This window comes from Pseudonaja textilis, chromosome 6, assembly GCF_049901715.1.
Source record: "Pseudonaja textilis isolate UNSWEBS1 chromosome 6, rPseTex1.2, whole genome shotgun sequence".
NCBI classification, from domain to species: Eukaryota; Metazoa; Chordata; class Lepidosauria; order Squamata; family Elapidae; genus Pseudonaja; species Pseudonaja textilis.
Window position 1 is genome coordinate 39,158,687 of NC_141995.1, and position 13,719 is coordinate 39,172,405.

A 13,719-nucleotide genomic window follows, 5' to 3' on the forward strand; every position below is an offset into this window, starting at 1 on the left:
TATCAAGAATTTAATTTTTTCTACTTTCAGTGCTCTTAAAACAGATTAGCTTGCACTTATAGATCAATAAAGCAATTAAAGTTCACTATTCTAGAATATATATTCTAAGTTCTGTATTTAACTTGCTTGAAAGATTATATGTATGAATGAAATACTTATTTCTGTTGAAATTAAAACATCATGGTATCTACTTAATGTTATGTTTAGATCAATAATATGCTGTAGTGGAATATAGTGTATAGTATAATAGTTCAATCCTAAGTCAATATTTGCTTATTTACCTTCTTCACAGTTTTCTCCTTTGTATCCAGAGTTGCAGGCACAAGAGCCCATAATACAAATCCCACGACCTCCACATTGAGGGTCAATGCACTGGGTGGTAGTCACATCACACTCCGTACCCTTCCAACCACTATAGCATAAACAACGTCCTTTGGAGTACTGCCCATTGCCACTACACAATACTGGGCAGGCTGCTGTGAAATAAAACATGACAGAAAACTTAACATAATTCTTTTCAATCAAGCTTTAGAGGCAGAGGTACATCTTGACAAGTTGTACTTCAAAATCTTTTTTCTTGCTTCTTAGTAACTACTTGTCTTTTTCTGCTTCTTATTTGAACTTATTTAAGAAAGAATTCAGTTTATATACCTCTTGAACAATCGGGGCCAAGAAAGCCAGCAAAACAATGGCATGATCCTGAAACACATTCTCCGTTTCCATGGCAATTTCGAGGGCATTCAACCACAGACTCTGAAATTACCAAAAGAAGAAAATTCTAACAGGCAGCAATCAGTGCACTGAAATAAAGCAGCAAAAATCCCTCTTTATACAACCTATAAATGTCAGTAAATTAACATACTCTTAGAAATGATATACCTAATGTATGCATGCCTTCAAGAGAATAAATAAAAAATTTTTAAATAAAAATCTAACATATTTGAATAAAATTTTACAAGCTTCATATGTCACATTTTTACTACACTTCATACCTTGTGTCTGTAATTAACATGGAATTGCATTTCTTGTTTAATAGTCATGTACAATTAGAAAGGCTATGTTAGAAAGTTTGAAGTTTAGAAGTTTTGAGATATTCAGAATATCAGTTCTTAAAGAATATTGTGAATACTCTACTTACCTATAACAATCGTATTAAAAGACACTTGCTCTGCATTTTTCCCATCGTTGTAAAAAGCCAGGTGCCAGATCCCAGCATCCAAATACTGAATGAACCCTGCTTCATGAAGGCTAACAGATCTTCTCTGTCTGCCTGCTCTCTCTGTTTCAAGAAGGTTACGCTGCTCCTTTGCAATCAATCGGCTCCCATCCAAAAGTTCTACAAAATCATACTGCAAGGGGAAAAAAAATGAATCACTTGCTACATTGCATATCAATGCATTACGGAATTAATTTTCAAAACTATAGTTACTGGTGTATTGTTCTCAGTAGTAAGTATATCATTTTTAAAATATGTTGAAACTAGACTTTTTGTTGCCTTGAATCAATTTTGCTTTAACTGTTGACTAAATGTGTAACACAAAAGTTGATTAGCATCTTTTAAAATAACCTTGACATATTCATTAAAAAAGCATATATTCATGGCTGAAGTGCATCATATTGATTTGTATTTTGCTAAAGATAAACCACGATCTTCATATTTGGACACAACTAAGAATATAAAAAGAGAGAACACATGGATGCAGTGGATTAATAGTTTGAACAATCCATTGTCAAAAACATGGTGACTGTATATTTCTGTCTTAAAGTCACAAGAAAAAAATATATAAATAAGAAAATTATTATTTTGATTTAAATACTATGTTGCTGTCAGAAGCATCTGTTTTTTAAAGAAACAAATTGGTTATCAAACGTTTACTGCAACATCAACTTTTCCAAAATTATTACAGAAAATTAAACAAAGTTTTTTTGTTAATTATTAATATATTTCTGCAAATTGTGAAAAAAGAGGTGAAGCCTTTTAAAGCTTGAGAGTATGAAATCGCATTACTTTGCCTGGATATCTTTTACACTTGTCTGCAGTGTGAAAAAAAATGTAATACCGGTAATATAACGCATGCATAGAAATCAGAGATGGGCAAGAAGAGCATAGTTCACTATCACTGTCTGGGTACATTTATAAATTTTATATATGTAGTACATTTATACATTATACATAGCAAGTAGGCTGTGTTCATTTGAACTATGTGATTGAAAATAAAAATGAATATTGGAATATTAACAAAGCAATAAAAATTCAGAGGCATTGTTCTTTCACTTTCAGGATATGACTTGCACTCTGATTATTAACAATACACTAACTTATTCCAAAAACAACATGCATTTTTGTAATTTTATTTCTTATCTCCATGTCTGATCAAGTTTCAAGGAAAAGAAGGATATATCATTGAAATTTGGCCCCCGTAATTATGATTTCATAAGAGGAAAATGATTTTAATCTGTAAAATCTTAAATGATTTCAGGCCATTGACTTGTATGCTACAAAAAATATTTCCCTTCCAAATATTGCATACTTTGGTCTTGCTTCTAACCAGGTAAGTGAAAGTGCTAACCAAATGTATACTTTCTAAGGAATAGGTATTTATTTATGAGTAAGATTTATAAGGCCACCTATTTTGTGGCATGTAACTCTGACTGGCTAGCAACAGTAATAAAAAGACAAACAATAAAAATATTTTATGAAGGAGACTAGGCTCTACCTTTAAATAGCATTAAAATATGTTTGTTTCAAATACTGTTAACATGATAGGTAATTTTAAAAGAAGTTTTCCATATGAGCACCAGAGTGATGGAAAATAAATTGTCTTTAAAGAGGAATTATGTGTCAAGTAATTCTGAGCTACAGGCAGTTTGCTAATAGCTCAATGGGTGACCATGAAGGAAGATTGCTTGCTCTCTTAAATAGCATCCTGAGATTTTGCTCCCTATTCAGAACTGGCCACAAGCTGCAGCTTATTATGTACTTATCCTGACTGAAGAGGAAGTCTTAAATGCATGAGGGAAGTATTAGCCATCATTTATCATTTGGCTGATATCGGAGGGAAAAGGATTATAAGTCCACTGACCACTAGAATTCATTAGTCAGGGACTTTTAAAGCTAACTACCTTGCTTAAAATAATTGTTCTTTGAGTAGTTTTTCTTACAGTTTTCTGCACAGAAAGATTCTTTCTCAGTCTACTTATTCTCTTCACATCCGTTTGTCAAAAGTAACATTCCCATTGTTTACTTCAGATGTTAGTTAGTTTAGCTCACTATGTCAGTGTCACTGCTGGGTTTCCTCATTGCTTTTTTGCCTGTATAATCTGTATAGCTCAGATTTTTAAATGAAAAGGCAGCAGACTTTAGAGGAGACACTTTGTAATGACAACTGTTATATCTCAATACTCAATGAATGATTGACTGAGGCAGACTATTTACAGAATTTGTGTATAATTTATTTTATTTCTCTTTATATATGATTGTGAAATAGCACGAGCCTGATTAATGAGTACTAAAAAAACAACAATCCTGTTGACCCAGAAGTCACAGAGCTATTTAAAAAAATTCAAAAAGCATCAGTGAGCAGCATACATTGCTAAATTCTATATTAACATATTTTTTCCTTTCTGTTTTTCATCTGCCTTATTTCATCATAATAATTTTCCAGATCTTGGCAGTAACACTGGAAATAGCAACATGTATTAAGTTATAAGCATTCAATGACCATTTGAACCATCTTTTATTAAAATAAAATTTGGAAATCTTTGTCATAGAGTTAATGCTACTGGCTGCTATTCGCAGCAAATTATAATTCTTACAAATTCTGTATAGGTGTTACGATTTAGATAAGTGCCTCTAATGATTTTATTCATTTTTATTTCAAAGTACCAAAGTCATCTGTTATTTTGTAATTTCTTTAGATGAACATATTGACTGCCTTGCTGCAGTAAAACCAACTTTCTAAGAATTTGTCATAACAACTTGAAACTACCATTGACTATTTTTGAATGGTCAGCCACTATCAATTACTTCAGGCTGACTTATTTGTGATGTCTGGGAAAACAGAGCTGTGCAACAAAGATTGTTCTGACATCGTTGCACAAAATGTAAGAAGCAGTCATTCAGCTACATCTGGGAATATTGGTACAAACACACACAGACACAAATGCTGCAAAACATCACTTCCTACAGCAATATAGCAAAAGGAAAATAAAATAAATCATAAAGTTTTTTGAAGGATGAAATGAATAAACATACAATATAAATGTTATTTATAAGAATGCTAATCTGATCTCAAGTTCCTTTGATTTTTACTAAGAAATAACTAATGCTTTTGTGAAAACATTTGTTTTAAAAAAGAAACAATTCTAAACTTAAACAAGTTTATCTCATATTAAAGTATCATTAAAATGTGGCATTTATATCTTATCATATAATTTATCTTAAGATTTCTGAAAAAAATGTATGTTATTTTTCTATGAACTAGAGAAATGTGTATTTGTGTGTGTGAGAGCTCACATTTGGGTGTTCTGAATTATCTTTTTAGAAGCATAATTATATGCTGTAAAATTGTAATTCAGAAGGGCCAATATACCTTGGCACAATATATGAAATAATAAAAAAACCTATAAAATTCTGAAACCCAAAATAATAACAATTTCTAAAGGTGTGATTTCTGAATATTACTTTCATTAAAGACAACTCTTACTTGTGTATGTGAAGGTGGTAAACCTTTTCGGCCATATACTCCAATCAAAGCATCTTTCTGAAGGGAGATATTGAATTTTAGAAACTGTGGTTGATCAATAAAGACTTGTGACCGCCAGAAGATCCCAGGAGGAACATCTTGTGTTGCTCTTCGACCTATATCAAGTTCTCCAGAATCTATAGTGTTATTTTCTTGTGTAAATCCTACTTTACCTGAAAAATTTAAAAATATAAAGTATTAGCTTTTGTTCATTTTTTCAATAAGTTGTCAAACATTTAGACTAGATTCAACTAAGCTTCTAATCAGTTTATTCAGTGAATGTTAAAGATTTGAAGGAATTACTAAAGAAAAAATAACAGGTTAAAGAAATGCAATTAAACATTTTCAAACTTAAATCCTACAACTTCCACTTTTAATAAAGTGTTATAGGATGAATTGTATTTTCATTTGGTTAACGATTAATCTAAATTTTTATTGATTTTTATAAACTATTTATTTACGACAAATTTTGTTAGGCAAAGTATTAATTATATTTTTATAAAGAATTATATCTTTATAGACAAATTTATTCACATAGACACAAACACACAAAGAGACTAATTCTTACATAAACAGGTAAATAAAGCAATTAGTAGAAATTGTAAGCCCTGTTTAACACTACAAACTTACAACAGTAAACATTTATATATTAAGAAAGCTTCACCTTCCATTTAATGTATTTATCTGAGCAAAAAAAAATTCACATTTTATCTACACTTATGTTGTGTAGACAAGCGCAACAAACATATTCCAGCAATCAGAAATAACATAGTACAAGATTATTCTAGCACAAGAAAGAACAGCACAAATAATAACTGTTATTCTGTAATCACAAAGCAGAACATTCTATGAGATGATCATGTAAAGTAGCAGTGTATGTAATATACACAAATATTGCCTGTTAAAAGAATAAAAGATTAAGACAAAGCCTTTGCTTTGTAAAATTCTTAACTTCTGTATTGTGCTACATATGCAAATATTTCTTCAGATTGTGCAGATGTGCTTCTTTTGTGCTGTTTGCTATTTGAAATACTTCTATTCTCTTGTTTTTTATGTGTTTTATTTAATTAAACAGTCTCAAGTGCTGGTGAGAACAGTAGGAGGTGCCTTCATATAGCGTAAAACCAGTTTTGAATTAATCTAGAGTAGATAACAAAACTATTCAGAGTAAAACATATATTTCTTTTCATAAGTCTGTTTTCTGTTTCCTGTACAGCATTAACAATATTTATAAATATGACTTAAAAGTGCATGTTACTATTATCTAATTAAATGTTTTTTATCAGAAATAGCAAGAGATAATAGAGATAACAACAAAACATGTTTAGAACAGCAATGTCTTTATATATGCTTGTGTTTAAAAGTTCCTTAATTCAGGTAAACACCAGTCTCCTATACCAAATAAAAACTTACTGAGTGAAAAAGAAGATAAATAACAATGGTCCTAATTTTTAGTTTAGTATCATTATTAAACTTGAAAAATTTAGATCACAAATATCCAATTCATGCACTAATATAAATTTAGTATGAGACAAATCTTGGTGATTAAAAAAAAAAGGCAATGAAATTCCTGTCATTTATTCGGCTAGTCAGTGCCGACAACAGGGCAATGGGCTGTTCTCTTAACAATCAAGAGAAGAAAATTTAAAATATTCCAAAGAAATAAATAATGAGATGAGGTTGTGTTGATTAAATACCTATTTCATCAATCAATGTACACAGCCAGTAATATGTTTCTTCAATGTGAAGTGGATTAAGAAAAAAAAACCCACTTTGTAACTTTCACAGGCTGGAAATGGACTTTAATATAGACGATGGGGATTTAAAGACAGTGGTTCGAACCTTTTTCTTAAAAATAGCATGCTAAGCGTTTCTAGCATGCTAAAAACAAGATAAAAAGAAAATGTTTCTAGTTTGAATTCATGTCTTAAACTTCTCAAAGAATAACGCAGTGTTAACTCTCTCTCTCTCTCTCTCTCTCTCTCTCTCTCTCTGTGTGTGTGTGTGTGTGTGTGTGTGTATGCTCTAGTTGGCCAAAATGTTCATTCCCAAAAGTTTATGGAACTGTTTACATGCAGAAAAGAACTAGGGAGGTCAAGCAGCCTTTCGAAGAGGAAAGGTAAGGCCCCTAATCATAGCAAGGTGCCAAGCCTCACACAAGTGGGAAAGATGAAGGAAGCAAGAGCTAACAGATTTCAGCTGATTTTAATACTAAGTCTGCATTATTTTGGAAACTTTTACAGGAACTTCCCACCCTCATTTATACTGAGTTAATTAAAGCGAAGTCTCTTTGAAATACTGAAATGATTCTTCTCAGGTTTCTTGCCACCTGGATTAATTATTCTTTAGAAATAAAGAATGATTGAAGCAGGAGAATAGAACGGAAAGCAGAGGACAGAAGGAAAAACTGGGTATCGTGTGAGAAGAGAACTATGGGGTATTGTGCTACACACTAGTAGCTTTATATCATATTGATACAAAATGTAAATTAGTATTGATGGCTATTGGAAATTAGCACATATTCCAGCAATGACACCTATAGGAATTTGCAGCAAAGTAGAGATTTTTCCTCCCATTTCTATTATTAGTAGAACAGTGCAGGCCACTCAGAACAGTCCAGTGGGACTTCTGAAATATAACACATTGGTTTAGGTTTATACCTCTAACAGATTTGTATAGGTTTTCAATAGTTCGATTTGGAGGTTGACTAGAATCATCAGTATGCTGCTATTATTGAAAATGAATGCATGCTGTTATGAATTATTTAGTTAGAATCTAGGACTGATTCTAGAACAGAAAGAAATAACTGACACACCAAAGCAGAGGTTAAGAGAATCAAGACATTATGGCTTATAGGAAGAAAAAATTCTAAGAGGAAAAATAATATAAAGCTTTGAGGAAAAGGTAATGAAAAGATGTAAAAAACATTCATAAACCTTTCAATTTAAGTTTATTTCACTGAATTTGGCAAACTGTAACTTTTCAGTTCAGACAAAAATTTAAAATTTAACATAATATATTTTTATTGTTCCTTGAAGATGCTGTCAGTTACAGATAGCTTTTTGGAGAAATAATTGAAAATAATAAAGACATCTATATACAGACTAAATTTATTTGTTATATTAAATATACAGAAGAATAAATACTAAACACAATTTTTTCCCATGAAGTCTGTGATGATTTTACTTGGAACAGACCAAGTTTGGAATTGTCAAATTACTAAGAAAGGAAAAACAAGTGAGGGGGAATTGTGAGTGAAGGCTTGGAGAAGTAGCATATGGCCCAATAATGCCCCCGTTCAAATACAAGAATTCCACAACTGCTTAAACTGCATCGTCATCTAATGAAGGATACTAGTGTTATTCCGCAGATCTGTTATTTTATTTACTTATTCTGAACAGAAAGTGTGGTAATTGTGACATATAGTTATTTCAGGAATAATTGTACAATATTCCATCTCTCTCTCTCTCTCTCTCTCTCTCTCTCTCTCTCTCTCTCCGCTTCATTTGCAAAAGGAAATAATTTTCCCTACAATGCAACAAAGTCAAAACAAATGATTGAAATTTAAATAAATAAAAAAATCAATATATATTTTAAGATTGATCAAGACATTACAAAATGAATAACACTTGCTACCAGATAGGGGTCCCCAACTGTGTCCTATTAGCAACTGGGCTGCACAGTTGTAAATGAGCTGCGAGCAAGTGAACAAATCTTCACCTGTATTTGCAGATGCTCCTCTGTGGCAGCATCACTGTCTCAGCTGATCGGGCATTAGATTTTTTATTGTAGCACAAATCCCAATGTAAACTGTAAAAGACTTAGATTGCACACTGTTCCCTCCCGGTCCGTGGAAAATTTTTCTTCCACGAAACCAGTCCCTGGTGCCAAAAAGGTTGGTGACTGCTGCTACAGGACACTATTTAATATAATCATGACCAGTATTTAAAAAGTAACATTAGTTTAAAGTCAATCAGTGGCACATTGTACAATGTTTACTGAACACCCAACCATTCTGAAATATCTAGGTTGATGTTATTTATATTCTAAAACATTTATGTGATGGCTATTTCTATACTCCTCTAGATCTACTTTCCTATGAAAACTAGACTATTTCTAGTTTTCTTCTTAGAAAAACTGACAGAAACGACCATAAAGATTTTCTTTATATATTAGCATTAAAGTATAAATTCATGATCAGTTGGCAAAATACCAAGAGTGTCACAATCAGTGTGTGCGTGTATCACAAGGAATTTCAAATAGTCCACCCTTGTAAACTTTGTTCTACATTACCAAATCACAGAAAAATGAGGGTAAATCTGACAACCAATGCCAATCTCTGTATAATAACCAGCATCCTGAACCAGAAAAATCCTTCTGCATGAAATACCCTAATAATCCATTATTCAGTTCTAGGTGCTGCTTTGGTAGAAATTTCATTTTCTTCAAAATGAACCTCATTTTGCTAGGCATTCCCCATCTTATTAGATAAGTAGCTCTCTTATCTCAGCCTATCTATTAATGAGTGCAGTCTTCCCGTGCTCACTCCTAAGGCACCGCTGATGGCAAAGGGTGCTATTCTTACAATATCTTATCATTCTTAGTAAATGAAAAACTTACTGAACTCATCATACTAGAATGAGACAGACTCACAAGATTTCAGAAAAATGTCCAAGATAAAATGTCATGCTATCACTTCTAATCCTCAAGCAGTGCCTTAGAGATGCTCTTCTGGATGAGATTCTTGTGAAACTACTTAATTCCATATGGGTTTGCAAAGACTAACTTTTTGTATAGTAACTGGTTCATTTACTCAAATTTTGGTGATCATAATGCTCTGGGAATTAAATATTGTGAAGTCTTTGAAGTAGCTTTTAACAGGCTACTTTTATCAGGAAAGGACATGTTGCTTACTTTGGAGTACTTTATTAAGGTTGCGTGCTAATTTGAAATAATTGTTGATCTTTCTCTTTCTTTCTTTCTTTCTTTCTTTCTTTCTTTCTTTCTTTCTTTCTTTCTTTCTTTCTCTTTCTTTCATCTTTCTTCCTTCCTTCCTTCCTTTTCTTTTTTCTTTTAGCCAGAAAGGAAGTCTTATTGCCATCTTTCTCTTTCTGGTGTTAACATTTCAATAAATAGAAGCTATATATTTTTCTTTTGGGTGATTTTGTAGTTTGGCCGTTAAAAAAACAAAAACTACATGAAATTTTTCAAAGTAAATACAGTCATATTCCTGACTGGTGGGAACATTTAGGCAATGTACATTAAAATAGGGAAACAGAAATTTAAAATATTTTTGAATGCATCTCCATTTGTGTTGGTAGATAACATTCTTTTTCTACTTGGTACTCTGTCCTGGAGATAACTGAAAGGAAATATGGAAGATTAGCATGTTCTTTTTTAAAAAATATATTACTTTCAATTTGTATCTGACCAAGGTCAATAATACTGGTCTGACTATACAAGAAACAATTGCCTCTATTGTTTTTTTTTAAATGGGGCATTACAAAGGTTGTAAAATATTTTTGCTGTTTTTCTGAAAGTTGGTTGACTGCTATTAGACAGCATTGATTACTATTGTGTTTATTCTTGTCTTGAGATGAAAAATTAAGGATCACAGAGCTTGTTGACATTCCCATTTCCAAAATTAAGAAATATCTTCTATCTATGAATACCTAAAGATTGGGAATATAAGGGCATTTGTCTTTCTCCTATTAAACAAATTTCTTACAATTTTCTTGAAATGTTACAAAATATTCACATAGCAATTTTCTAATTAAATATAGCCATTCTAGAGTATTTTTTTAAATTAAATTATAACTTCCCCATAACCTTAATGGAACTTATAATCATTTCTTTATACTGATTTTTATAGAAACTTTTATAGAAAAGGTTTCATTGGGAAAACTATTCCCAAATATTTAAAAGATAAACAATAACCGAAGTTCTAATCTTTATACACACTTTCCAATACCAATAAATGTGGTGAAATGAAAGTCTAAATGGTTAGCTGTAGTTCTTGTTTTAGTTTATGTTTTTGTGTTGAATACCCAGAAGGATTTTCCATTCTTTTCCATAAGTAGGAGACCACTCTATCCATCTAAGGATATAAATAATGCATACTTAAATACGAACATGTTTTGATGGAAAAAGAAATATAGAGAACATTTTCTTAGTCTGAATATCTAGACTCTAAAAAAATGCTAGAGATAAGAAACTAAATAATTTCATGCCTCTTTTGAAACTATGATGGACAGAACATTGATTATAAGAGCTTCTGTCTTATTTCAAAGTTACACAAAGTTCATCTATAAAATGTGAACAGGAAAACATATTTAAACAAAATGATATAGCAAATGTTCTATTCATTAACCATTTAAATCAAGTTTTCATTTTAAAAAATATTGATTTGTTAGCCTAAAGTGAATTAACTTAGAAAGGAGAACATCAGAAAAAGTCAATAAAATATAATCCTGTTACATGGTTTCAGTCTGAAAAGCCCCCATATCAAAATTACTACAGTGTTTGACTTTCATATATCATCTAGAAAAAATGGACTGAAGGGATTTCATCGGGAACATAACAGACTGAAGGCAGCTTTGAGAAAGCACAGCCAACAACTGCAGCTAGGAACAAGAAATGGACAAGCAGCCTCGACTCCTTTGACTCTCTCTAGAGGAAGGGAGAGGGTATATATCGATGGCTCACAAGAGAGGCTGCAAGGCAGAAGTCTGGAGAGTGGAAGAACCAGGAGATTAGGGAATTTACTGTTCTTGCTCCAGCTGCAGATGCATTTCCTTTGCTAACCACTTTAGGAAATTGCCTATTAACTACTTTAAAGAAGTTGGACACCTTCAAAATGAAAAGAATTGGAAACAATGGGTGATTACTTTCAATCCTTAGTGTAAGAAAATGAAACAGTGTGTTATATACGTTTAAGAATTTAAAGTAAACAGCAAAAATCAAGACTGTTTTGGCTATAGAAAACAGAATATTTGATTTCAAATATTAAGACTTTATAAAATTAATTTTAAAGAATTCAAGCATTTTTGAAGAAGAAATACAATTCTTGATTTTGGAAATGTAACAAAATAAAAAACACTGTAGTGGCATTCAGAGATATTTTTGAGGAATTGTAATATGACTTCAGCAACATCAGCTATGTTCTGTACTCTTATGAACAGTCTGTTTTCAAAAGAAAAATCTGTTATAGAAAAATCTGATTTAAGTATGGAGAGCAATATGAACAAGCTTTTATTACTGCTTTAGAAAAAAAATTGATGAGACTTTAAAAATTAAGAAGGAAATAAAAATGTTAAACCAAGAGAACAATTGTAATAATTCTTTTCTTGCTGAACTTTGAGACTTGTTATAGTTTTGAAAAAAAAATAAGGTCAATAATCATTTCAGTGGATTAAGGAACAAGATTATTTTATGCAAAAGGCAGGAATATAAAGCTGGCATACTTGATTGCGGTTTATATGAGACATAATATTTTGAGCAGTTCTCTTTGGACTTGCTGACATCTCGACTGAAAAAAAATGTAATGAACTGGATTTGCTTATCTAAGAGATGAGATATGGAATGATGAACTTTGTATTTGTTAAGTAATTTATTATTTTTTTAGGCTTTGTTGCACATCTCACACCTTGATTGGAAATGGCATAGTGTGATGACTCCCCCAGATACCTCTCCGGATATCAATTCAGAGGAGTATGAACCAGTTCCAGGAACATCAGGAAGAGAGTTGGCTGAGGCAGGGGCTGAGAGTCCAAGTAAAGGTGAGTGGTTAATGGAAGAGAAACTGGACAACAGCCGGCTGAGAGTAATTTGGCTGAAGCACAGCTACAGCAGGACAGCTGTGTTGTTTCAGCTGGGAAAAGGATGAAGCTGCAGCCGATCACAGATGAGGAAGAGGAACTGCCTTCTGTATCTGATCTGAGAAAAGGCAAGAGCAGCGAAGGTCAGCCTGATTACTTGACAGGAAGCAGGCGGCTACACCAGAAGCTGGCTATTAAGCATAGCAGACAGATGGATATGATGCTGGGAAAAAGGGTGTTGGTATTTACCTGATACGCCTGTTCTCTGTGAGCTGTGAAGAGCATCCAGAAGCGGGAGGTGCTTCAGTCTCTTCTGGAAAGGCTGGGCTTAAAACTCCGGGATGCTTCTCCTCCTCCACGGGACACCTCCCCAGCATCCCCCAGTTTTGCAAAGACTGAGTGCCAAAGTCCGGAACTCGTCACCTAATCTGGATCCCTGACTGGAACGGAACCCCCCCAGACGGAAAGAAATGGGTGGGTAAGTACCAATGCCCTTTCTCCCATGAGCTGTTCAGAGCATCCAGAAGTGGGACATACCAAAGCTTGGCCTGTCCTTAGGGAGGGACTCTGCCTGGATCGAAATCCACTCCTAAACTCTGTTCGTCTGTATTCTGTATTGTGTTCGTTCGACAGACAAACACAATACAGAAGCCTGATGATGGCAGATGAGATTCTGCCGAAACGTTGCTACAACTTTAAAAGCACAACTACAATGACGTGGGAAAATACCCAAACAAAGCTGAATACCATGCACATATATATCTATATATACACACCCATATACATATACATATGCCTATATCTATATGTAAAACTGTGCATATGGTAAACAGTATCTAAGGGTCCCCAACAAGGGAAACCGCCAAGTGCTCCAAGCGAGAACGTTCTGAATCCCTGGTCCCCAACAAGGGAAACCAGCTATACAGGATCTGAGGTGGATTCTTTCCTGTCAAAACAAAACATCCCGCTGTTTAAAATGGCACTTGCAGCTTCACTCCAAAGAAATGATCCAAAGGCAATTGCAAGGAAATTCCTGTTTAATGACTAGCCTGCTCATCCAACGTCAGCCAGACAAGGAGAGCTAAACCCAGGGAGAACAAAGTAGGAAGGTACTGCCCCGGTCCCCAAAAAGGGAAACCAGCGGGGAATGGCGCTTG

The 13,719-nt window shown here is 33.1% G+C and overlaps 1 protein-coding gene across 23 annotated transcripts in view; it reads right to left on the bottom strand.

Moving 5' to 3' along the window:
* Positions 1–13,719, bottom strand: part of TENM3 (teneurin transmembrane protein 3) — a 660,890-nt gene that overhangs the window by 85,581 nt on the left and 561,590 nt on the right. For all 23 annotated transcript variants that reach the window (XM_087936357.1, XM_087936356.1, XM_087936366.1 and 20 more), the window contains 4 exons: positions 4,707–4,918; positions 1,139–1,349; positions 652–753; positions 282–476 (listed from right to left, as the gene is read on the bottom strand). In XM_087936357.1, the coding sequence (XP_087792483.1) occupies positions 282–476; positions 652–753; positions 1,139–1,349; positions 4,707–4,918 (720 nt within the window). The remainder of the gene's footprint in view (positions 1–281; positions 477–651; positions 754–1,138; positions 1,350–4,706; positions 4,919–13,719) is intronic.